Below are 26,420 nucleotides of genomic sequence, written 5' to 3' on the forward strand. Positions count from 1 at the left end.
CGATCCACCTTTACTGCATCAAAGGCGAAGCCTCTCCTGAACACGCGCAGACGCATAATAAAGTAGCATATCTGCAAGGTGTTCCAACCCCAAAGGTTTTTTTTGGAGGGACGAATGCGTGCTCCCTATCTCCTTCCGTTCTCCTTTTGTCCGCCTCCTCTTTTCTTCTGCTGCATTTCTTCCTCTTCACCACCCTTCGATTCTCCTTTCTCTGCCTTCCTGCTGTATCCGTCACCTACTACTAGTGAAATACAAAATCATCTACAAAGCACATAATCGAAAAAACGGAAAAGCAACGAGTTTGATTCACCATGCAGCGTGGAAAATTCAACTGCAGGCTTTGCCAGATGGGAGGCTGGAGGGGGTCTCATCGGAAAAGGGAGCTGCACATCTCTCGATGGCTGTCAACTATTAATTTGAAGGGCGCTAGGCTACGTCGACATGGAAAGAACGAAACTGGAAAGGGAGTTCCCGGAAAACAAACGAGAAACTTGTTCTACCATCTGCAAGTTGCAAATTTCACTTCTTCTTAGCATCATAAATATTGCTTCTTTATTTCTCAAAAGATTCACATCCACGCTTTCTGATTCGCCCAATTTTACAATTGTTCCTTAGGGAGCAATTTTAGCCAAGGGTAGACTTCCTGGATCAGAGGGAGCTAATTTATTTGGAGCACCACCTACTGCAACTTGCTAAAATTGCTTTCAGAAGAGAGGATCAAGATTACGGATTCATCATTTATAATTTTGCCACACGGATTTGGGTAGCAATACACTGCAGATACCTGGATATGGATATAAACTTCGATTGGATGATGGTCTCCCGAATAATGCCTAGAAGTTCAGGCTTTCAACCTCTGTTCAAGTCCAGTTCAGGGGAATCAAGTTATTTGATAGATGGCTTATTTTCAGTACTCATCGAGATAAGCCTCGATCAAGCTAGACCATATAGGATAACAGTATTTTAACTGCACAAAGACTACATGTACCAGAGCATGCATCTAGCAGCATTTTAAGTGCAATTTGCTCCTCCTGCCATGTATTTCCAGCAGCAATCTGCCTCACATTCACGCTATGCTAAAAACTTATAATGGATGTCCAAACCTTGATGATATTTGCCCACACTGATCATCACTGCTTCAAGCGGATAACATGTCTACAGCTTGGCGGGAGCTGGATACCATGCCCAAGGTTCGTCTGAGATGTACTCAGTCACTTGCTTCACACTTAAGTAGTTCTCGAGCCCCCTACAGAGAAAGAAAGAAGGCAGATAAAAGATGACGTCAAAGATACAGAGACTAAAAATGCTCAGTTCTCCATGTTTTAGAGTACCCACCATTCCCCAAGTTCACGACCAAAACCACTGCGCTTGTTCCCTCCCCAAGGAGCTTGACAAAAGCAGGGCTGTGAGCAGTTTATCCATATAATTCCAGCTTGAATTTCCTGCAGAGCAACATCAAAAATCCTTCTAATATCAATTGATTATGAATTCCATTCTAATGACCACGTTCAGTATAAAGATAAATATCCAGACTAAATGAGTAAAAGTAAAGCGAGAAAATAATTATTTGGGAAAGTGGCCATAGATGAGTATGAAATAGGTGCTGCTAGCTTGCCTTCCTATTCCAGGTTGTATGGCAGACCTCCGTTTTATAGCTTATAGCTGCCTTGACCAAGCACTCTTAACATTGTTTGGTAGGTCAATGTCAGCTGGAGTGGTGGCCATAATATGTTTCCAAATTATGATAAACTAGTCATTTGATTCATACTAGTGCAGTGTGAGCAGCCGTTGTATCAAAAACAAAAAAAAAAATCATACTAGTTTAGATGAGATGAACTAAATCTACATTGTTTAAGAATGATTCTTTTGCTTTTCCCCTCCATTGACTGCAGAGCATTAAGCCTAGGTCCTTGCCAAACTTTGTAAGGCGCATGACAGTGCATGCATAAATCTAGGTATACCTCACATATACGGTTGCACCGCTCTGGATCCTTTGAAATAACAGCACCTGCCAAGCCAAAACTAGAAAAGCAGAAGTACAATAAAAATCATGGGTTGTCTCAATAACTTCTGCAATTCTGATCTTAAATCTGTTCAACATAAAATTTGAAAAGTAAGTTACTGAGTATCATTTGCAAGTTCAACAGCTTCTTCCTCAGTGCTGAATGTTTTAACACAAAGAACAGGCCCGAAAACCTCCTCTCTCCAAATTTGCATGGATGTGTCCACATCTGTAATGATTGTTGGTTCAATAAAGAACCCTTTTTCTAGATGCTGGCAGTTACTGAGAGTGTCAGTAGATCCACATCAAACAAAAATATGCAGATTAAGGATGAGAGTAAGACTAACCTGGGGGCGTCCTCCTCCACACAAAAAGGTAGCACCTTCACTCTTCGCAGTCAAAATGAACTTTTTGATCTTCTCATACTGAAATAAATGGCAGACTATTTAGTAGAACCCAATCATATTGTTACCGCAACTATTAGAACATATAAGTGACAGTTGCATTGGATCCATAAGATAAATGATAAACTTATGCATATAAAACATAAGTCTGGGGAACAATCAGAAAGATGGAATTGCCAAAAAATCCACTAGGCTTGCCAATGATATTCTACAACTACAGATAAGCATGACCAAATTATTTGCAACATAATATAGAGAAGGCAGCTAGATGAGCCTTGGTGCAACAGTAAAGTTGCTCTATAGTGACTTAGAGGTCACGGGTTCGAAGCACAAAAACAGCCTCTCTGAATGCAGAGATAGGCTGTGTACATTTGACCTTCCCAAACCGCGAAATGGCAGGAACCTCATGCACTGGGCTGGCTTTATATAGTGAAGGCAGCATATCGATGATAAGCAGCATTCACTTCCTTCTCTCAAATTTATGTGCTAGTTCAAGCTAAATAGAGCTCAAGTAGGAAAACTGGAGAAAAAAAGGTGTTTTCTGAACCAGAAGGGTGACCAACCTAACCCAACCTGATTTAGGCCAAGTATTTTGTCATGTAATTACGAAGGCAAAAAGTTTATTAAGATTGTATGTTCTATTCTCTCATAATATTGTCATTAACAGTCTTATACCTGCCCTTCACTGACAACAGGTCCAAGCCTGCAACCTTCTTCAAGTGGATTGGAGATTTTGATGTTTTTGGCCCAAGCAACAAGTCTCTCCATGAATTCTTTTGAGATGCTTTCCTGAAACATTTTTTATTCCCATTCATGAGAGATGAATTAAATATTGGAATTATAATAATAATAATAATAAGGTGCTTAAGTGCTGCTAGAAGAATCTAGACATACAATCACAGCAGAATGATCATCTGAGTAAAACTCAATATCATATTGATAAAAAGAGAGTCAAACTTCAAGACACAGAAATACATTAATTCTTAAAAGAAATGCTTTGAATTTGAATTGTACAACACATGACAAATACCAGAAATGTAACCAGGTTGCTAGTTTTTTGAAGTAAACCTCACTTCCTTGCTTTGTTCTATCAGTCTCTACTACCTTCTAAAGCAGCCTCCCAGGTCTTTATTTCACATATTTCACTGCATGCTTCACTGCACACACATATTTCACATATTTCAACGCACGCACGCACACAGAGCCCCATAAAAATCAATCTAACATGCACACCACTAAAATGGAGGCTCTGTTTCAGCAGAGCTCTCAGTTCGCCACCCGTACAGATATTAGGGCTCTCCATTCACCATGTGTTCAAACAATATTTCTATGTGAAGTCAAAGTAGGGGTATTAGGCGAAGTTAAGGGACATCGCTTCTTTATCACCTTTAATTAATGGACATGACTCCACATACACTATAAACAGTGGCAGGATCAAGCACCGAGAAGCATGCTTCAAATTCCCAAAATGCTTCGGTTATGTGAACTACCCGATATGTCTCTTCTTAGGTTCTTTTGGCGTTAAATTCCTTTCTTCATTGAGAAGAATTTTGAGTTCCTTTCTTCTCTTCTGCTCCTCCTAGCCCTCCTCCCCTCTTCATTCTTCTTCTCCTTCACTTCAATCAAAGTGGAAAGAAAAGTCAAGAAGTGACTACGTAGAACCACTTAATGGGTATGTTGTGACAGAATTATGTGCCAAGAGGAAGTGAATGGAGGCATTAGCAATATATAAGAAGTTAACTAACTATTTATGTTCTTTCTTTACATTGTTTGGATACAGAGGTGGACGAAACGGTTAGGCCTGGAAGTGAAGGTGGTGGCAAGGTAAAGCTGCCACCGGACCTGTTGGATTTAGAGTTCTCTTTGTCTCTCAAGGACATATTTAACAAATTGCTTTACAAGCACCAGGTCTGACCCTGCCCTTTGTTCGTCAACCTCCTTTTTTTGGGGGGGTCCCGCCATTATAATACAAAAAGGTGGATGTTTTTTTTTTCTTTTTTAGTACATACTACAAAGTCTATGGTAAATTGTTGAGCAATGCATTCATAAATGTTTTCATTTAATGAAGTCAAGCACATGGGGATGGACTGGGTTGAACTTGAATAACGTTAAATTTGCATTGTTTTAAAACTTTGAGTCTCAAGCTACTAAAAGTTTGTATTCATGTTAGGGGATTGTCATGTAGATGGTGTATTTGGTCTTTTGCACTTAGGAGAAAAAAAGCAATTTCCTGGATGCATCATTTGTATGATAAATTGTTTCTCATCTGGTAAAAACACCCAGGAGAATCTATCCGCACAATTTAGTAAAAAACTTCATAATACATTAAATTAGAAACATTTCTAATGTTCCTTAAACAACCAAATGGCACAGAAGGCACAATCTAACCCTAAACTATACCCTAATTATTTATATATTCATTTTCTTTTCCTAGCTCCTGCACGCATTTGTTTCTTCTGAGAATAATGCATATAATCCCAAATTTAAGGGTGCAAATGGGTCGGGTCGGGTCGGGTCCTGGGTGACCCCGATCCGACCCGGTTTTTTGTTCGGGTCCTAATTTTGGACCCAGACCCGACCCGGTTGAAGATCGGGTCGGGTCGGGTCGGGTCCGAGTCGGGTTCGGGTCCGAATCGGGTTCAATTTTTTTATATTTTTGGGAAAGAATTTGGGCAAATCTAATTTGGTCATATCATAATTATGAGGTGTTGGGTGACCCATGACTTGAAAGACTTGCAATTGATCTCCAGTAAGAACAGATGACCCTGACTTACTAACTAAGTCGGTCTACAAGCCAAATTTCATATCACACTATTTTTTGTCCATATGACAGATTGGACGGAACTTGGTCTCTCCCAGCTCCCCTCTCATGAGGACAGAAAAAATCCCAGACCTTCTTCCAAAATCCAATTCCATTGCAGAAAACTGGCACATGACCCATATTCAGTTCAGTGTTCCCTCACTTCCTCCCTGTAAAAGTTAAAAAAAACAGAAGCCAAAAAACCGAAGAAAAAAAAAAAGAAAAGCCAGCTACCGAGACACCAGTGGTATCAACAGTGTAATAGACCGAGAAAGGATCATAACGGACCAATAGTGCCACAACCCACACAAAAAAAAGAAAAAAAAAACTCTCTTTTGCTTTTTTCCCCTCTCTCTTTCTCTCTTCGGGTCCATTCGGGTCGGGTCGGGTCCGTTCAGTAAACCCAGACCCGACCCAGAAAATGATTCGGATCCAATTTTAGGACCCGACCCGGACCCGCGGATCCTAAAATTCGGGGTTGGGTCGGATCTACGCGGGTCGGGTCTCGGGTCAACCCGACCCATTTGCAGCCTTAATCCCAATACCATAACCCTATTATTTTTCATATTGAAACTTTTTAATCAAAAAATAAATTATTTTAGTTTTACAGCTCTCCATTCACCACATGTACAACCTACAACATTCACTACATGTACAGAGTGTATTTACTTCCACAGCTTACAACATCCATCATGTTTACAGATATTATTTAATTCCACAGCTTACAATTATAATTTCGCTACATGTATAAACATTATTTAATTACAGAGCTTACACAGCTTATATTAGCCTGAGCTTTAACTTAGGTATGGTGAGGGCAAGATTCCAATGGTCTGATCGGTCAAGTGATACACCAGATGCATTAGACTGCCAAACCGTGAAGAGATTATTAACAAAACTAATAATATTTTAATATAAATATTAATATAAATCAATAATATTTTAATACATGAATTGAAACTAATAATATTCTTAGTAAAAATAGCAAAATTAACAATATTAATACTAATAGTGTTTTAATAAGACTAATATATTTTAGTAAAAATAATATTTTTTATAAATAATATTTTTTAAAAAAATATTAGTAATGTTTACTAATATACTAACACACTAACAAAAGTATATTTTATTTAAAACAAATAAAAGTGATTATGAATAAAATAAAGATTTTATATATTAATAAAAATAGGTTATTTTCTAAATAACTGTGTGATTGATAAAAAATAATATTTTAGGAGTGGTATATGTTCTAAAATAAAAAAAAGGTACCCTCACATCGTCCAGGTTATATGCTAGTTTTATACGATGATGGAATCAAGAATCAAGATACTTATTACCTGCTAAAGAACAACGTGGAGATTTTAAATTCTTGTAAAGACAAAAAAGAAAGAGGTAGAAGGAACCAAGAAGAAAGATAAATGAGGGAGACAGGTTAATGCCTTACTACTTGCATTTTAATAAGGAACACCATCAGCTTTTTTTTTTTAGTATCCAATTTCAAACTATAATTTAACATTGTTGACCCTCATAATTGCAGCCCAATTACAATAGAAAAGTAAATCAAATATAGTAGTAGTCTAGCACATATATCATGTATAAAGATGAAAACACAAGATTTGTTGCACCAGAGAATTCAAGATATGCAAATATTCCAAAAAAATGGCATAACACAATGTCCAAGGATGACGAGCAAAAACATCTAAAGTCCACAAAAAATGAAAATATTTTCTTAACTGATATTTTTAAGCTCTGATATAGATAGCTTATTGGTAATATTAGAAAACATAAATAAAATGATTGGACAACAGAGATTTTATGATGATTTAATCATATCTTATAACACGATAAAAGGAGGGATCCTGCCTGAGCGGCGACTTACATGTACAAGAAGACGGGAAGTTGCACTGCATATTTGACCATTTGTCCAAAAGCACCCAAAAAGAGCCCATTCGACAGCTGTTTAAAAATTGTAGACAAACTTCAATATATGGTCTTTTACTGATGAAGACTTACAACTACCAAGCAATATTCAACGTAAACACACAAGTGTCACTTTTATTTCATAAAACACAATCTTCAGCTGCTACTTCTTAGATTACCAAGTAACTGTATGTAACTGCCCAGAGTACAATTTGGACATAAAATTGCTTCTAGTAAATATTTTCCAGTTTCCACCATCATAAACAAAGTATAAGAGAGAGAACTTTCTACAACTGAGAGAAGTGCGTGATACTCAAGACATACCTTTCTCGATGTCCACATCTTCAAATACAATAATGGGACTTTTACCACCAAGTTCCAATGAAACAGGCTGACCAAAAAAAGAAAGAGAAGAGAGAGAGAGAGATAAGAAATAAAGTATACAGACCCTTACATCAAAAGAAATGAGATAAGGATAAACAAATCATAAATTAACAAATACGAGAAAATGCAGGAGAGCACAGTAGGAGACCTACTCAAGACAACCTAAATGATTACAGAGGTAATCTTCAACTTTTTAACAAACCTTGACTGTTTGTGCAGCAGAAGTCATAATCCTTCGACCAGTTTCTGTACTTCCAGTAAATGCAATCTACCATAACAGATGAATTAATTTTTCAAGTGAGGCATCAAAGTTGATGAAGAAAGAATTTATGATAGCACTACTGCACTATTCAGAATATACAAACATCAGGAAAGATAACTGAACCTTATCCACATGAGGATGGGATGCTAAAGGAGCGCCGGCTTCAGGACCAAACCCAGTCACTATGTTTAGGACACCCGGAGGGAGTCCAACTTCCTTGCACACGTCAGCAAGCTCTAAACATGTTCTGATGATAAAATAATTTTAGACTCTGCCTGGTATGTTTTAAGATGAAGAGAATTAAATCATCATAAGCCTTACACAGAAGCCAACTCAGATGGCTTTAGTACAGCTGTACAACCAGCAGCCAAGGCAGGAGCAACCTTCCATACAGCCATTAATAGAGGATAGTTCCTTCATCAAAAAATTAATATATAGAGTTATATTTCCATCTGTCAGTTACATCATTTTTAGCCCTAACCCATTAGTGTAAAATACATGATGGGGCGTTAAAAATAAAACCCACAATGTTAAGCAAATTCTAAAGTATTGAAAACACATAAAAGACCAAAAAATGAAATGTTAGGAAGATTTCTTAATTATACATTAGGTAGTCATAAATCAGAAAATTTAGTGGCATGAGACAATGTTTTAATTTGATTCATGGTTCAGATGCATCCACATATGCTGAGTCTGAGCCTCTGGATACTATTAGATGCCTATCATATCAATAACAATTCTGAATTCATATGGTTTACCATATATTTTAGCACTCCATATCTGTCGTGGCATCTATTTTTGTTTGATTGATGGATAGGCAAGAGGCCTCCAATACATTTTTTTTGCTGAATTTAGACTTCATAATTCACTTTCACAATTTTGTGGAGGAACATGTTGTATCAAGATAGAAGGGTGTTCAGCTATGCCTGACAATAAATGCAAGCATTACTCGACCATTCACATTGTGCTTACACAATGACAAAACTAGTTTCAAGTGTTGGTAGTGCTATTTAACAATTGGTGAACCATTCATGATACCCCCCCCCCCCCCAACACACACACACACAAAAAAAAAAACCTACCATGAGATCATTATGATGCTTATGCTTAAGTCTTCACCTCACATTAACCCTTGTATGCTATGTGTAAGCCTCACTTTGTGGAATCTCATGTGAAAGTATCGTCCTGAGGCATGAAGCCTAGTAAGCCTCACATGGATTTTTCCTTTAATGATGCTTTTATACCCTCTATTGTAATAATATACCCATAATAGGCCTCTTCCTTCTACAAACCCACGTAATACGTCGATCTTGCAAGTATTACATTTTAAGATCGTAGTCACTTAAGTTGTTTCTTTCCTTCTTTTGCGTTTCAGCTCCAAGTCATATTATTGTGACAAATTAAACTCTTTTAGGTTCTCTTGAATCAACAACCATGATCTCCTACCAAGCATCCCACCATGTTCATGGCATTACTCTCCTCAAAACCTTAGACAGAGTAGACCAAAATGTTGCAGTAAGATTCACAATCTCAGTAGTGGACCCCATATTGGTATCATGTTGGTGCATTATCAGTACTCCGGATATGAGGGTAGGTTCGGTGTGCCGACACTTGATACAACCCCCATAACAAGTATTGATTTGATACTAGTATGATATGGTATGCCTGATATTGCATATTCTTACTCCAAAAGATCATATGAACAAAAGATATTTGACACCAATGATGATAAGGAAAAGGATCAATCATAAGAACCATGGAGGGTATTACGAGGACTCCAAAGAAGAGGGTCTCTACTCCTTTCAACTCTAAAATCAATAATAGACCATCCAAATCAAAGATCTATATAGTTGAATATGATCTATACCACTAAAAATACCTAGAAACCAAGAATCACGTGTTTTGATGATCTCTAACCTATGCATCATGTGGACATAAAAATGAGTGGTTAAAGTAGCATGAGACAATGCTTGCTATAATAAGTAATAACATCTATTGATTTTCAATCTATATATATATATATATATATATATATATATATATATATATATATATATATATATATATATATATATATATATATATATATATATATATATATATATATTAACATATGTAGATCATGATCGATAAGATCGATTCTCAATTTAAATGCTTATCATGTATTCGAGCACACTAACACCATTGAAACTGTCCATTTTTGTATCCACATGATACATAGGTTAGAGACCATCAAAATACAAGATTTTTGATTTCTAGAAATTTTTAGTATATAGATCATAATCAACAGTGTGAATCTTCAATTTGGATGCCCTATCATTGATTCTGGAGTTAAAAGAAATAGATACCCTCTCCCTTTTGAGAGGAGCAAAGTCCATCTTATGTATTATATTTCTTTAAGGGGCTGCATATTTGTAAATCTAAAATTATGTACAGCAATTAATAACAACTTGACAAACAACACAGTCATTAAAAAAACTTTTTCCATTCTACTTAGGAGTTGCCTGTTGGATCCTGCTGTATGAAATATTTCAAGAGTATAATATGATGCACAAAAGAACATAGCTCAAACACCAGGTAGAACATGCAAAAAGATCATGAAAAAGAAGATGATAGCAGGAAGTTAAACAAACACTATGTATGATCATATACCATGGAGTGATCAAGCCAACAACTCCAATAGGCTCTTTAAGAACATAAGATTTAAATGTTTCCATAGGAAGAGATACAGGGGCTCTTTGTTTTCCATCCAAGGCCTCTGCAAGATCTGCATAATACTCAAAACACCCAGCAACATCATCCTGGATAAAAGGAAAAGCAGGTAAGAAGCAGATGTATGGATGCTCATTGTTCAAAAAATGAACCCTTCAAGAATCAGCAAATATACCATGTCCCATGCTGCCTCATCCAGAGGCTTCCCGCAGTCTAGTGTCTCTAGCTTAGCCAGCTCAGATTTCCTCTCGGTTATCTGCATCAAATCGAGGGTGAAAAATTAGTCAATGGAAGGACAAAGATTGGGAACACGATAAACAGAAAAGGAACCACTTTCTGAAAGGTAAGCATAAGGAAATTATTCATCCAATTCAGTTTCAACGCATAAAGTTGCTAGCCAAGGCTTATCTCAATAAGCAGTGTGAAAATGGGAGAAAAGTTAATCTAACAAGTTATGCTGGAGTTCGCATGCAAGATCGGCATATTTCATCTGCCATCAAAACGAACAACTCGCTGCACATTCCATTCACAAAGAAAACCCAAAAAGGGAATAAGAGGGAAAAGAAACCTCAGCCATGTCTATGTTACAAAACAAGAATCATAATAACTAGCTTCAGATTCCAAGAGAAATATATAAAGATCCGACAAATCCGGGATATAGAGATACATCCAGGTACCACGATCAAATAATTGGGGGGATAGATCGGATAGAAGGGATACCTTGGCGGCGATCGCACGGAGATATTTGGCACGAGCAGCACCGGAGGTGCGGGCCCAGTCCTTGCCCCGATTCCTGGTGAGAGCCCTCCGGGCGGCGGCCACCGCCACCTCCACGTCCTCCGACGTCGCCGCGGGTATGTCCCCTGGAAAACCCCAAAACTCCATCAGCATCCTACTATCCTAGTGTTCGACACGAGGTCTCGATAAAATAATGGAAGGATGGGGAAAGAAAGGCCAGGAAGCGACCGATGGGCTCCTCGGTGGCTGGATTGATGACCGGGATTCGCTTCTGGCGGACGGGCTCTCTCCATTCGCCGTCGATGAAGAGCTGGCGGCGAGGGATCGCAACCGACATGCTTCTCGCTTGCAGAGACTTGCAGCTGACGGAGAGAGAGAAAGAGGAGTGAGTGAGTGCCGGACCGGAGGTAGAGGGCTACAAAAGTTGACGGAAGTGATGGTGTCGTACGAACACACGCATAGAGAGTTCTATGCTAAAAAACGCACACACCCGCACATTTGCCCAGGAAAGCTGGATCTGAGGCATGGCAACGCACCCGAGTCAACAAAGAAAACGTATCATATTCGAAAAGTATTCAAACTCGTATTAAAAAGTATCATTATACGTGGCTGGTATATAACTAGCCAGGTCATAATTCAAGATGACAACTATTGAGGATCATATATGAAACCATTTGCTTCTAACTACAGTCTACAGATATATCTTAATTAATATCCATAGCCAAAGCCTCCACACTGGGAGACATACAAATCCAAACATTCATCACATGAGAGAGAGAGAGAGAGAGAGAGAGAGAGAGAGGGGTAATCACATGGGAGTCTCTTATCCTTCGGTTTGCAAACTCGCACCCCAACACTATCTAGATTTGATAGAAAATAGCTTCCATTTTTTTTCTTAGATAATAGATATATAGTTAACTATGCATAAAAATTATGATATTTTTAACAATATAAATATAATAATTCGGATGATTGTTATCTGCATAAGCTAATCATCAGTACTAATAACAATAGTTGTTTGGTAACCTTCAACCTTGTAATTAATATGAGAAGGTGGGTCATCTACAAATGAAAAAAATACAAAATTAAAAATTGAAAAGTTGTAAAGCACTAGTATATGATAAATTTTATGGATGTTTTAGAAGTTGAACCTACATGATGAGGTATGGTGTTTTGAAGACAATCTTGTGTGCATATCAATGTCTCAACTATATTCTGATAGATTACTACGAATAGCACCCTGCATTACCTTCAACCTGTCTTTCACAATCATATTAAGAATATGTGCATAGTAATGCACATGAAAGAACTGACCGTCCAAAAGTAAGTCCCTTCTAAATTGTCTTTGAAGTTCCATGGCCATAATTGTATTTGCTAACAAATTATCAAGGGTGTTTGAACCCAACATTTTCTCAATATTTCGAGATAAAATGCAGCTAGCTATGCAATCACTAATGACTAAGCTCATATGTGGTGAAGGAACCATCTTAAAATTGATAATATGCTTTTTAAGTTTTCAATCATTAGTGATGTAATGTGTAGTGAGACACATATATTCCAATGTCTAATTTGATGTCTACATATCATATGTTGAGCTGATTCTTTCACAGTTTGCTTTAAACAAATCAAGTCATCTTTTTTTCTTTTCATATGCTTTAAAGCAATCAGATGCCCATGTTGTCCTTGAAACAACATGAAATTAAGGTCTAAGGTTTCTAACAAATTTCCAAAAGGTTGGGTGCTCAACTGTTATAAATGGCAACTCTTGCAAAATTACTATTCTTGCAAGATCCTCACGGCTTCTCTCTTCATCAAATGAATAGGGAATCATCTCATTTAATGCAACACCATCTTTTGAAGTCACATTACCCATTAACTGTTTCTATCTCCTATCAAGACTTTTTTTGGACTTACAATTCTTTATAAGTTTGTGAAGGTGACTTAATCCCATTTTTAGGATCGATTGAAAAAATAAAATGGCAATAATTGCATTTAGTCTTGTCTTTTTGGTTTTTTACCTCATTATAATGATTCCATATCTTGGACCTTCTTTTTGTCTCTCTTCTTCCTTCCCCCTCCTTGGTAACAAATGGCAGCAGTGGTGGCTCAGCTACCCACCTAATGGCGGCCTCGAGTGGCCGGCCGGCCGCAACCCTAGCCAAACTCGGCGGTCGATGGTGGCTAATCATAATGAAAGAAGACCGAAAAAGGGGTGGTATGTTTCGGATGAAACTCTAGTAACTGCTGGCTCAAATCTAAGGGAACAAAGGCCCAAAACACTGAGGCAGAAAGAGGAGATGATGAAGAACTCATACCTTGGTTCGGCTAGGCATTCCGGCGACTCTTTCCGGCGGACATCAGAAGAAGAATCTCGAGAAAGTAGCTTGAAATCGCAAGAAATCTAGCCCTATTCTTTGATAGATCTCGGAGGAGAAGGATGGGGATCTTAAATAGGCAAAAATCTCAAGTTTTTCAATGCTTGGATCGCCTTGAAACCTAGGATTTTAAGTGCGATTGCAATCGGATGAGGAAAGAGACTTCACACCGAAGTCTTCCTCCTTCTTTCACTCAATGCTGAGGTGTTGGGCTGGCCTTATACGCGGCCTGTTGGGCCGGCTTCTTAGGGCCGGTGCAAAGGCCCAATTTATGTGCGGGCGGTCAATGGATCCGTCCCTCATAGATATTGTGCTTATCGGTAGCCATTAGAGAAAGATAAAGCTCAAGGTGATGGGGAAAGGATGCTAGTAGGAGACGTGGTGGCCTGAAGGATCGTTTCAAAAGCTCTAATGCGCCATATTAAGAATTAAAGTAGGGGAATGCAATATCTTATTCACATCATAACATGTGACATATATTATAAATCGATATGATCCCATCAATGATAGGAATACATATGGTCTCTCACCCTCGTAAGATTGATGGGCTATACATGATATGCGATCTTAGAAGATTCCATGAGCGATAGGACGTATATAATTAATGTGCTTTCTCATAAAATTGACTATATTTCTAAGATATGTGATCCCTCAAATATTTATATAATTGGGTGGAACTGGATTACAAAAATAATATTATCTATTCTTATTGGTAATGAATTTTCCAATAGCTTTCATGTGGAAAAGCTAACCAAGAAATATTGACCAAATTTATTCTTGATTTACTCCAGAGTGAGAAAAAAAAAACATATTCTTCTAGAAATTTTTCCGGAATCCACCTTCTCCTACCATGCGGCATCAAAAACTTACGTACGTGCTTCCAGTTTTCCCAGCGCCCGAGTCATCTCTTCTAGATTACAAGTAACTATCGGGATCGGTTGTAGAGGCTGCTATAAGTATGATGGTGGCTTAGGCACAACTCATGCTCCTCAACCTACCAATGGCTGGTGCTGGTCTACTGCCAAAACCAGTGACGGTAGTTGGCGTGGAAGCCGCGAACGTTTGAAGGGCTATCAAGATGTTAAAGGCGTCGTCCGGCAAGATGCGCGCATCGCCGAAGCCATCGACCTGGGAGGGACTTGAAGAAGCCCATCTTTCAAACCTTCTGAGGGAGCCCGGAGTTCATCAGAGACAGCAGAGGCTCGCAATATATGGAGTGCATCCTTCTTGTAAGAAAAACATGACCATGTTCCGCTGCTGAAGCCAACCCATGCAATCGAGTTCGATGCTTGAGAAGGATTGGCTGCAGGGTACCTAATTGAAGAGAAGTGTAGAGAAAACGAGAGCATGGAAAGGTTCCTATATTAACCTTGACAGCCTTGAAAGTGCTTAGCAGCAAGAAGAATGGCTGATTGCACCGATGCTGCGGGCGGGTCAAGCTTCTTCTAGCTTGTCTCCAAGTGTTCGACGCGAGCCAGTCGAAATATTCCCGGCTAAAAGAATGCGGGGTACCTCCGCTGCCGCTGCACCAATGCCCCATCGGAGGATCAGGGGCTTGTTTACCACCAATGGCGGTCGCCAAGCGGGGAGAATCTGGGGATCAGGGAGGGGCCACCGTCGATGGGGGGCGGGTGGCCGCCGGAGATATCGCTTCCGTCATGGGCTTGCCATTGAAACTGCGGAGACTGATGCAAAGAGATAGATCAGATACAGAAATTCCCAGTAACCTGTAAAATACTTGATATACATGGATTTGTTACCAAAGTACTGGATACGGATATCTTCCATTGGATGCGGGTAAGGGGAGTCCACTGTCTCTCTAGATGGACATTTAGCAAGTAGCAAACCATATGTTTCACAAAGGTCATTTAAATGGAAGAGATAAACAAATATCTTTGCATATGTTGAACGTCCCACTAGTGCCGAAATCATTAATTGGAGATGCCTCTATGCTTAAACAAAAGGAATATACTATGTGATTGTTGAAAGTTGCATTTTCTTCGTAGCAACGATGGCAGTGGAAAATGATGTCTTTCAGCTTCAATGAAGATAATTTAGCATATATATGCAACCTGCAATCACAATAAAATCATAAAAGAGTTCGATCATGCAAATGAAAATCTTGCCATATTATGCTATTCAAGTTATTCTTGATCGTTCAACATAATCTCGATTGTGAATAGTATGATACAACTGGATATAACCCATATGAAGCACAGGAAGTGGTTTTTCTCCTTTTTCTAATTGTTTCCAAAATACAATATAGAATAGATACAATAGAATACATAACAGAAATAATATAAAATATGATAGATATAAAATTCCGATTATTTTCTAAAATAAATTTTTAACATTAGTATTACAATATACTATTACTATACAAAATTCTAAAAATATATGTATATCTATTGATGTAGTAAAATAATATATTATTGGAAAATAATGAGATCACGATCTAATCTGCAAATAATAAGAAATTAAAAAGTATTCCATCCTAGTGATACTTAAATTCATATAATGGAGTTATTGGTGGTTGTATTTTTTACTTTTAAGTAAGATCGTAATCATACAAATCTAATAAAAACTAATAAAATATTAGTGTAATCTAGTGTCTTACGCGAGATATGGATTGAGTACAGTAATAATAAAAAAATATTTTTCATAAATATCAGCATACATTGAGCAAATATGATTATTAATAATATCATTAAGTTATGTATTAATTTAGTAGTACTAATAAATTTTTTTTTATTTAATACATTTTAATAAGCTAATAAGCTTCTTATAAATAATATTATATTGTTACATTTTTGATAAAAAAATTGTATTAAATAAGAGCCTTATTTATTATCTAAAATAAAGAGCTCTATTAATAATATTATTATACGAGCATACACGTAGCGAATGAAGAGCTTGGCACAAGTAGAACCTCCATTTTAATATATATATATATATATATATATATATGACAATATTCCTATGTATATAACAACTGAGACCCCCCATACATGCATGTATTGCATGTTGTCCTTGAAATCCATCTTTCTTTCTCAATTCAAAGTCATGTATATATATCACATTTAATTATAAATACAAAGAATTTATAGATAACGTCTACATATACTAATATACGCTAAAAATTGCACTTCTATTATGGAGAAGTAGGAAGAGATCCAAAGCAAGAATCCAAGAGGAATGCGGGAGCTAGAGTTACCCTTGAAATGCATTCCATCTTTTTTTCCTTTTTTTTTTTTTTTGTTAGGACAGCTACATTAACAAGCCCTCATATAAATAAAACCACTCGCTTCAGTCGTCAAGATATCCAAAAGATGCCTAGTAATAGCAGGTGTGGACTCCCATAGAATAGGTTGGCTAAATAAGTGGTGATCAAGTCAGCTACGTTGTTCACCTCCTTATAGACATGATTGGCTTCAAAGGAGGTGAGTAACAAGATGGAGCCTCCGGATATCCATTAACAATATCCACCTTCTGATCTGCCTGGTTATTAGTCCAAGATATTATTGTTTTATAATCCCCTTCAAAGATTATGTTGTTTGCCTTCAGGATGGTAGCAGCATAAATTAGTCCCTTCCACGTAGCTCTTATCTCAGCCAAAAGAATCGCAGCATCATAGAGAGAAGTCCCCCCCACAGCTACTGAGGAGTTGAAATTTCAAATAGGAAATCCTGCATCATTCAGCTCTTGTCCTTCACACTGCTATCTTTATTCATTTGCGGATGTAAGCTTTTACTAACAAGTTAATTCCATGTCCATTCTTTAACTTTTATTCAGAGAGAGAGAGAGAGAGAGAGAAGAGGATTTATTTTTGCCTTGGAGGGCCTCCGTCACGCGGGGCAAATGCTAAGGGCCAGCTTAATTATCTTGAAAGGTGACTCGGCCACGGTGATTTGTTGAATCTAGAGGGGCTTGAAGGGTAGTGGCATGGACCACCCCTTACTCCGAGATATATGGATGATGGTTAGGGATGGAGAGGTCTTTCAGGTCAAGCTTGTATTTAGAGAGGCGAATGGAGCTGCGGACTGAGTGGCTGCCTACATAGCCAATCATTCCGAAAGTACCATGCGGGCCGGAGAGGGGGAGTTGCCTCGGGCACTCTGCGATTTTTTGTTTTCTGATTTTATTGGATGTATTTGTAGGGGGAGGAATGTCCAGTGCACCATGAACTTCTTACGCTTGTGACGCTCCCCATTCACGTCACTTCTCCATGAAGATATATCACAACACAAGACCTTGCGTCGAATTGGGATCTTTTCTACCAAATCTGCCCTCATAAGCAGCGAGTGAGGGTTCAAGCATTGCAAACACCATTTAGAAAATGAAATCGCTCTCTGGGCCCGCTGACTGTTTCCATAAAGCCTCATTCGGCTGCGTGAACAAAGAACCAAGGCCATAATAACTCTCTTTGATATCAATTCTGGATGAGAACCATTCGAAATCCAGAGTTTTGATGGATGGATGCACGATCTAAGAAAATGAGTACACGAAGTTTCCCTCGTGGGACATGGAAACCTACGGTGCCCCGCTGGAGACATCAAAATGCACTAATGCTGAAATTTTGTGTTTCAGAAGTTGGTAGTCCGTCCAGAACATGCGCCCCATGGAGGCAGACCATTTTTTTCACCGTCAACTACCCCACTTGAAAAATTGTCAATCTTCTTTTATGGGAAGGCAATAAACGACGTCTCTTTTGATGAATATTTACAGCTCTCATTTATGAAGAATGCCAAACTTTATTACCTTGTGGGAAACACAATACAATTATAAACTGCAATATTTCAGTATATACATGATCACAACAATAAGAGGAATAAAAGGATCATTGCAATCATAGTGTCTACAGCCAGGCATTCATAACGGTCTGATCGATGAGACTATCTGGATGTCAAGGCATCGAATGCAGAAAATATGATCTCTGCTAAATGCAGGATGGCTTAGTGAGTCCTCTAATCTCCACTTTCAATTTCCTGCAAGGGCTCCATATATCCAGCTTTGAGTTCTTGAGGAGGAATTCTACTAACTGCTCCGCTCTCAACTCATCACCAAATTCTGTATGTGCAACTATGCAGATCTGAAATGGATAAAAGGAATAGGTTACACAAATTTTAGGAGTCCTCGAACAGAAGGCAGAAAACATGAGATGTGATGAAGATAATATACGGAGATAACTATAGAGTGCGATAAATCTTTAAACCAGCTGCTTTGGTTTTTCAACTTGCCAAAAGTAGTCTCACTGTTGATGATTCTCAGGGTGAAGGTACCCACAGGTGTTGATTGCCCTTATCATTTATTTGTTCTGGCGCAATTGTTCATGCAGAACACCACAAGAAAAAGGTAATATCAGGTGTGAACAGAATGAGAATTCGATTAGTTACCTAATGTTTTGTGAAACCTCATCTTGCTTCTTGCCATGTTGGTTGTGTCTCATTCCAGTATCATGAATCGTGCTCTTTAGAATCTTTTGTGAAGTAACCTCTGTACTCCCTCCTGACTGAGGGTTAATCTCTGCTAATGGATTGACAACAAATCCACCCTGAAGTCCAAAACGTTGCTTACCCCACTTATATGGCCCCCTACCTTCCTTCTCAGCTAGGTTCTGCATTTCAGAAATGGGTAACCTAGAGGAATATCTGCCTTCAGTTCTTCTCCAAAACTTTGAGCTTAGGAATTCAGCACCAGGTAATCTGCAGCACGTATTTACTTCAGGATCATTGTTTGATATCCTTCCAGAAGAAAGTGCTAAATTGTGAGAAATCTCATCCAGTGCCATCTCTAGGCCATGCACACGAGTCTCCAGAGAATGTATGCCATTCTGAGAGCTCCCAATGAACCTCTATGAAAACCAAAAATAAAGTAGCATGTGAATTTTTGCATTTACAATTCAAGGTCAAATTAGGCAGGAATTAATATTTCTTCAAAATTAAAAAGCATGACAAAGTCGGTTTAGACTTTTTAGGCCTGCAGAATATCAAAAGAAGAGGCAACGACAACCAAGTGACCAAAAATTTTAGATAGAAGACAAAAAAAAATCAAGGTTTGAAAAAGGAAACTGTAGCATTAAGAAATTTAAAGCAATGTTCCATTAACTACCGTACATACCATTTCTGTGCTACCTGTCAGTGTCATTTTAGCTATAGTAGTCAAATGCTAATGAAATAATTATAATGAACTGAATCGAGTGACCAAACAAACAATCAGAAGGTGAAGGTCTCATCATAATGGTGATTGGCAAAAGAAGCAACCCTTTTCCCAGATGCAGTTTCTTGTTCATCGGCATGAAAAATGAAATACTCGGTCCTATCATAAATGCAACAAGTTTCAGGTTTGTCTCTCCATGTTGCCACTGTACAAGACCTTAGACTCCCAAAAAAGTTTTCCAGAATATATATATATATATATAGATATAGATATATATATATATATATATATATATATAGATAGATAGATAGATAGAAGAGCTTCAGAATATATCAGGTACTGGTCAAAAATTCTCATCGGAATTCCAACATAACTCATTCTGCATTATAGACGCAAAAATTTTGTTCATGTTTTGGAATTTTTTTTTTTTTTTGAGATAAGTTTTGGATAACAAATTGCAGAAAGTTATCTGCCACTCGTACAAACAAGCTACAAGCTATGACAGCCATGGCATTTCACAGAAACTGGATTGAACACTCCTGGTGGAAGTCACTTGGTTCCAGAAAAAGGATATTGTATACTTGGAGTTGCAAAAATAATATTATAATCAAATAGGAAATTTTGTTTCACATTCTGATTTGGATAATTTGATTATATTAGAAATTAATTAGGAAATATTACCCCAAATCATAATAGAATAATGGAACCCTCCAGGGAGCTGTTATCTGGTAATTAATTCTCTTACTAATCCTTGTGGATTAAATGAAAGCTTTATACCAGGACGTGTTACATCCTGCGTGTCACCTCTCCTCTGACTAGATATCGATGTTTGTTTTGTGTATGCTGGACTCATCTCCAAAAGTAGATCTTTCTATTAGTATACTAACTCTCATAGCAAGATACTAAATCTCTGCTACAAGCTGACAAGCATACTATATATGCAAGAATATCTTATCCAATCTAGTAGAACTAGATCAGTACTGTCAGCACAAAATTTCTTATGCCGCTTTTTTGTCCCCAACTTATTTATTTTAGAATCTCTTACATTTTCATTCGGTTTATATACTTTTACCCTCCTCAATTCAAATAAGAAAATAGGGTTTATTTTTTCAAATTCCTTCATTTTTTGTTTTATAACTAGAACTATTTTGATAACCCATCTTTAACATTGCAATGTAGCCATTAGCTTACCAGCATGTCACACCCTGTTGTTAAAGAAAATTTCTCCAATTTTTTTAACAGACTTCACGTTGCAGCATGGTGGTGGGTTAAACTTTAAGAGAACATCCCAAAGCACAGCCTAGAAAAAGAAAATGTAATGAATTCTTTCATGCAGGTACATGTCAATCGACATGTTTAAATCATTTAATGATGGAAAATTTGGATCATGTGGACTTTGATCAAGAGCTCTGTCTCTCTCTCCCCTTCTCTTTGTGTGTTGCAAGGGGGTGTCCAAAGATATTTAACTGCTGATTTATTTCTCAAGAAATAGTAACATAAAAATATAATACATATTAAGCCATGATATTACAAGGCTAAATCATGAAGAAAATTGTTTTCTAAGCACATTGTATACATCAAGTTTTGAACTTATACGAATCCTAAGTCAAGACCACCTATGTCTTAGAACTACATTCCAGGTCCTAGAAATAATAGAGGGAAAAACGTAAGTTTGGATTCTCTAAGATCTGGTCCATAAGACTCTCGGTTTCTTTAAAGTTGCCAGGTAATAATATGAATATTGTAGAAACATGCCTCTTCAATGTCAAAAACTGTGGTAGATTAACAGGATCAGCTGAAATGTGTCTCATACCAATCAAACTCAACACGTCAACTCTCAACCAGGCAGACACAAAATTCTGTACGAGCAATGTGCTTTCAGCAGCAAACCAAGGTATGGCTACAAACTTGGTTTGGATAGTGTTCATATGGAATGAGATGCTTATGGAGAAGTCAAAAAAATGCTGGAAAGTTCGCTACAGCCTCAAAACTATCTAGCGGCATATAAATCAGAAAAGCATGGACTTAATGCTGGGTAATCATTAAAATCAGCTTGCCAAATAACCAACAATAGCAAAGAAGATTTGTGTTACCATTTCATATCCATCAAAATATTCGTCAACATATAGTTTATACAATTATGGAAAATATATAATAACTATGATTTTAATACACTTTCAATGATATACAAAAAATAATAATAATAATAATAATAATAATGTTGTTGGCAGGAAAACCATTTGCCATGTCAAGAGAAGTTACCTGGAGAAGGTCTAACAGACTGGACTGTTGGTTCTCAATCTGAACCAACTGCCTGCGAATCAAAGACAAATCACTATCCTTGTGTGCTGCACTAAGATCATCAGTAGTATTGTCAGCCCCTGCAGTTGATTTGAAGCTGCCAGCATCCTGAAATGGAACCACGCATGATGCAGACTTCAACCCAGCCAACTTGTTTCCCTTATCTTCACCGTTCTTTTCAAAAAGCATCCTTCTCGCTTCTAACCTGGATCTCACATTGCCCTCTATCCCTCCTTGTTCCTGAACTTTCATAATTGTATCTTCATTCACAACTTTAACCGAAGGAGTGTTGGGAATGGCAATTTCAACTCTCCAATCAGAGATCTGTTTGCTGCCTGTTTTACGGAACAATGGAGGGGACAATTTCTTATTCCTAATAGGAGGAGTATTCTTTCTAGCGGTAGGAATGGGTGAGGCAGCGGGCGGAGGCGATCTGCTGGATGAGAATCTGCTCTTCCTTGCAATAAAAGAAGCAGATTGGACAGAACTAGAACTTACTGAAGCTGTTGAGTATCTCCCATCGCTTGCAATTTCTGTCCCATCCAAAATCACAAGCAGAGAAGAAATATTCAGAAATCCCATTATCTGATATCAGAAATTGATTTATCTCATGTAATTAGTTTACCAAAATTTCACATGGAGTGAGATTAAAAATTAAGATCCATGCATTCATTTGATCTAGAATATTTACATATCAAATGCGATCCAATCTCTCGATATTATCATAGTAACAGAACCAGCTAATATTCTGAAAATTAATAGAAATTAAGAGTAAAAATTGAGAATCTACACATTCATTTGATCTGGAATATATACATATCAGATGTAGGAAAATTTTTCAAAAACTATAATTGTCAGGGATGCGGGTAATCTTTAATTGCCCCACCTGGAAAAGATGGGGATAGACTGAAAGAGAAAGAGAAGTAGAATTATGAAGAAAAAGACTCATTCATCACCTCTGGGCAAGGGGTTGGATTTCGAGTGGGTTGCCGGCAGGGCATTAGAATCAGCATCAAGAGCTGCTGGAATATTCTTCCAAAGATCCAGCATCCGATTCATTGAATCGCGAACGATCTTCACCTGCATTGCCAAAATTTGAAACAGAACGGGAAGAACACTAACAGATCTACAGATCCAATTGAAAGTTGGATAAGATGGCAAGATCTTGGAGCAGAGCCGACCTTGTCGAACCTCCGGTTCTCGAAGGACGGGAGGCAGGAGGCCTTGAATCCAGCTAGCCGATCCTTCTCGGAGACGGCGAGGAGGGAGAGAGCCTCGGCGGCGGCTTTCCGGGCAGCCCAGTCTTCGCTGGCGAGGAATTCGGCGAGGCAAGGGACGAGGAGGCCGAGGAGGGCCGGGGTGGAGGCCCCACCGGCGCCAGCGACGCTGCCAAGGAGGGAGATCAGGGAGGGCTTGGCCTTGAAGGCGTTGCTCCGGAGGAGCTTCACGAGACGGGGGAGCAGGCGCTGGAGGTGGTGGACGAGATCCGGGGCGGCAGGGGCGGCCGCGTCGACGGCGGCAGCGAGGCAGAGGGCGGAGGCGATCTGGGCGCAGTGGTCCTGCTCGTGGAGGAGAGCGTCAGCGAGGGGGCGGAGGAGGACGGGCGCCGCGGCGGCCGGGTGGGAAGCGGCCATGGAGCGGACTGCGTCGACGCAGGCGGCGCGGACGGAGGAGTCCGGGTCCCTGAGGCGGCGGAGCGCGGCGGCGAGCATGCGGGGGAGGTGCGGCGCGAGAGACGAAGCCGGGTGAGAATTAGAAAGCAGCGAGATGAGGCGGAGCGAGTGGCGGCGGAGCGGGGTCTTGTCAGTGGGGCGGGTGTCGGCAATGGCAGAGAGAAAAGGCGAGAAAGAATCCGGAGTCAGCGACTTGGCGATGGACTCAAGCTCGGAGGCCGCCATGGCCTCAGTGTCGCGGTCGGACAGCTTGGTGAGACACCTGTTCACCCGCTGCCTCATGCCGTCGCCGCTGCCGGCGGTGTGTGCTTTGGACGCCATGAGGAGTGACTGAATGACCGACCGACTCCAGGGGCAGGGCTTCCGGGAGCAGGGAAAAAGAAAGCCAGAAACCAAGAGCTTTTCTTTGTTCTTTATCTCCCTCTTTTTCTTCTTGTTTTGTTGTCTACTGATGCATTGGCGCCACCTGGTTCGCTTCACTCTGTTGTTATTAATGAACGCAGTACGTCGAGAACATGATGATGACGGTGGGAGTGGGAGGGGGGAGGGATAGAAGAGAAGGCATTTGGGAAAGAGGCATTCGCGGCGCCGTTGTAGGCGGTGGTGTAGCTGGAGAGAGCTGCTTTAACTACTAAATAGGTTTTTAGTAGGTGGTGGATGGGACTTGCGAGAATGGGGGAAGGAAAGCTTTATTGGAGGGAGGGAAGGAGGAGTGCCGGCTCTTGGATCGGCCTTGCAGCTACGTAACGTTGTAGCTTGAAGCTTGGGAAGGAGGGGTGACAAATTGAGGGTTCTCCTAATTAAATATTATTGCTACATATCCTCTTTTTAAACTTCATATAAAAACAGAGCACATGGAAAGGCATGTGAGCATGAAGTTGGATCTATAAGATGAAAGGAATTGATGATGAATTACCAAAAATAATAATAATAAGGGAGTTGATAATGAATGCACTTAAGTGTTGCTTGAACGCAAAACCTATTTGTTATTGGTTTCTACATTGACAAATCCTCCGGATTGGAAATGTTTGATCGGATACGTGCAGATTAATAGGTGTTAGGCCGGTTAGGGGACAAGAGGTTGATGTCTCAACAACAAAAAAGACTTCATACTTTTCAATAAAAATACAAGTTAGATAAATTTAACAAATAAGTGAGAAATAAAAGATAGGCAAGATGCATGCATAGCCCAAAGAAGTTCGTCGAATTTTCTTCTCTTGATATTTTGTTTTCATGATGAAATTATACTAAATTATAGAGGTTATGCAGTCCGAAGAAAATGCACAAGATAATTATAGAGGATCAAAAAATAGAAATTTGGTATAGTAATGCCATGGGGAAGACGTGTCACCTCACTCTCTACCTTTAAAAAGAGGCATCCTGTAGGCTGATAGTCAATGGTCCCTCCTACTAGCAGTGACATTTTGTTCCTAACATGAATAGAGTTAATTCTACGTAGATCGCGATACCTCATCTTGCTTGTGACGATTTGGACGCGAGAGCCGCGAGGATCGTTCCACTAAAATTGCTCGGCCCACTTGGTAAAACTAGTTCTCGAGAGGCAAACAAAGGAAGTCTACGAACATGAAAAGAAAACTGCAGCTATCATAAGCTTTGTACGGTATCAGTGTTCATCACAACTTATTGCTCTGGATACAAGAAAAAAAAAGTCTAATCCACAGCTACAATCCTCTTCATTTTTTATCAATAACAGCTAGGTTGCTGTTCAACGGGTTACTCATAGTCATATATGGTAGTTAAAGGAATGAAGGATAAATAAGTTTCCAGAGTCGCTTTTGTTTTTTTCTTTTTCGTCTTTTGACCCATCATGTGAGGGCGAGGCTTGGCTTCAACGACGGTTGGTAAGCTGCCCGTGGGCTGAAAGCAACGGCCCCAGGCTCAGGGGGACGGTGGGGTTGTTGGTCTTCCCGAGTCTTGTGGGGCTCTCAAGTCTCAACCAATGCATCCGGCTCACAAACTCGTATCCCAAGCCACCCACCCCTGTCAACCTTCTATGACCGCAGGAGAATGGAGGAGCCTTATATAGTCGCTCTACCTTTCTTCTTCTTTTTTTCTTTTTTTTTTAAAAAAAAACGGATGTATCATAATACGATAGGGTTACAACCAAAAAAGCCTAAATACAATAGCTTCCGGATCTCCCATCCATAGGGCTCATTTGGTTCGCGGAAAGCATTTTTTCTCATAGAAATATAATTCTTGAGAAGCAGATTCTTGGGAAAATACTTTTGGCATGTTTGGTTGATCATGAAAAAGTGGCAGATTTCCAGAGTGCTTATGTTTGGTTAACCATCCACTTTTCTGGAAAAGTTATGTATAATTTCTATTGTACCCTAAATAAAAATTAGATCTTTAATGCTTTGGATCAAATAAGCATCCTTGATTTGATGCTGAAAGGTCTTTTTAGGAACTAATAAAAATATTTCGATTCTTGACTCACGAAAAAATAACTTTCTCATGTTTCTTATGGAAAAGACTTTTTCATGAAATATGGAAATCATTTTCCACGGAAATATAACTTTTTCGTCTCTTTGCTTTGAAAACTCCAACCAAGGCATCTTTTTACTTTTCCGTTGACCACACTTTCCTTCCTTTTCCCGTGAACCAAACGAGCTCATAGAGTATCCTGGAGTGGTTGGCCACATACGATATCACCCAATTTGCAGCTCCGTTGG

At 39.0% G+C, this 26,420-nt stretch overlaps 2 protein-coding genes and 1 long non-coding RNA gene across 5 annotated transcripts; all 3 read right to left on the bottom strand.

The window, feature by feature from the left end:
• Positions 1 to 870: 870 nt before the first annotated feature.
• On the bottom strand, positions 871 to 11,718 carry LOC148714709 (betaine aldehyde dehydrogenase 2-like). Its single transcript, XM_088716005.2, has 15 exons — positions 11,451 to 11,718; positions 11,205 to 11,347; positions 10,660 to 10,740; positions 10,425 to 10,573; positions 8,094 to 8,186; positions 7,896 to 8,019; positions 7,713 to 7,778; positions 7,451 to 7,517; positions 7,086 to 7,162; positions 3,082 to 3,195; positions 2,350 to 2,427; positions 2,123 to 2,274; positions 1,962 to 2,022; positions 1,336 to 1,442; positions 871 to 1,246 (listed from the first exon to the last, which is right to left on the bottom strand). Exons 1-15 carry the CDS (start codon positions 11,557 to 11,559, stop codon positions 1,156 to 1,158), a joined length of 1,512 nt encoding a protein of 503 aa, XP_088572131.2. The 5' UTR covers positions 11,560 to 11,718; the 3' UTR covers positions 871 to 1,155.
• Positions 3,928 to 4,311, bottom strand: LOC148714710 (uncharacterized). Its single transcript, XR_015975344.1, has 2 exons — positions 4,172 to 4,311; positions 3,928 to 4,022 (listed from the first exon to the last, which is right to left on the bottom strand). It is a non-coding gene; the product is annotated as an uncharacterized LOC148714710 (long non-coding RNA).
• A 6,610-nt stretch (positions 11,719 to 18,328) lies between the features above and the next one.
• Positions 18,329 to 24,386, bottom strand: LOC148714711 (TORTIFOLIA1-like protein 5). 3 transcript variants are annotated; one of them, XR_015975345.2, is made up of 5 exons: positions 23,236 to 24,328; positions 23,011 to 23,134; positions 22,016 to 22,587; positions 18,835 to 19,448; positions 18,329 to 18,686 (listed from the first exon to the last, which is right to left on the bottom strand). XR_015975345.2 is itself a non-coding variant. In XM_088716006.2 (5 exons), exons 1-5 carry the CDS (start codon positions 24,046 to 24,048, stop codon positions 18,677 to 18,679), a joined length of 1,977 nt encoding a protein of 658 aa, XP_088572132.2. In that variant the 5' UTR covers positions 24,049 to 24,386; the 3' UTR covers positions 18,329 to 18,676. The 3 variants fall into 3 exon arrangements, 1 of the variants encoding a protein (XP_088572132.2); XR_015975346.2 differs by having other exon boundaries at positions 18,776 to 19,448; positions 23,236 to 24,192; XM_088716006.2 differs by having other exon boundaries at positions 18,991 to 19,448; positions 23,236 to 24,386.
• Between the last annotated feature and the right edge of the window lie 2,034 nt (positions 24,387 to 26,420).

This window comes from Phoenix dactylifera, chromosome 2 (assembly GCF_051530095.1).
Source record: "Phoenix dactylifera cultivar Ajwa chromosome 2, Ajwa_hap1_PhDact_Kaust_v1.1, whole genome shotgun sequence".
Lineage (NCBI taxonomy): Eukaryota > Viridiplantae > Streptophyta > Magnoliopsida > Arecales > Arecaceae > Phoenix > Phoenix dactylifera.

Excerpts from the sequence above, each read along its gene's own strand:
- LOC148714711 (XM_088716006.2), bottom strand. The coding sequence starts at position 24,048 with ATGGCGTCCAAAGCACACACCGCCGGCAGCGGCGACGGCATGAGGCAG. Across the intron at positions 23,135-23,235 it reads AGAACCGGAGGTTCGACAAG|GTGAAGATCGTTCGCGATTC; the intron begins GTCGGCTCTGCT and ends TTGGCAATGCAG. Across the intron at positions 22,588-23,010 it reads ATCCAACCCCTTGCCCAGAG|AAATTGCAAGCGATGGGAGA; the intron begins GTGATGAATGAG and ends TGGATGGGACAG.
- LOC148714709 (XM_088716005.2), bottom strand. The coding sequence starts at position 11,559 with ATGTCGGTTGCGATCCCTCGCCGCCAGCTCTTCATCGACGGCGAATGG. Across the intron at positions 10,741-11,204 it reads TCCGTGCGATCGCCGCCAAG|ATAACCGAGAGGAAATCTGA; the intron begins GTATCCCTTCTA and ends GATTTGATGCAG. Across the intron at positions 2,428-3,081 it reads CTGTTGTCAGTGAAGGGCAG|TATGAGAAGATCAAAAAGTT; the intron begins GTATAAGACTGT and ends CATTTATTTCAG.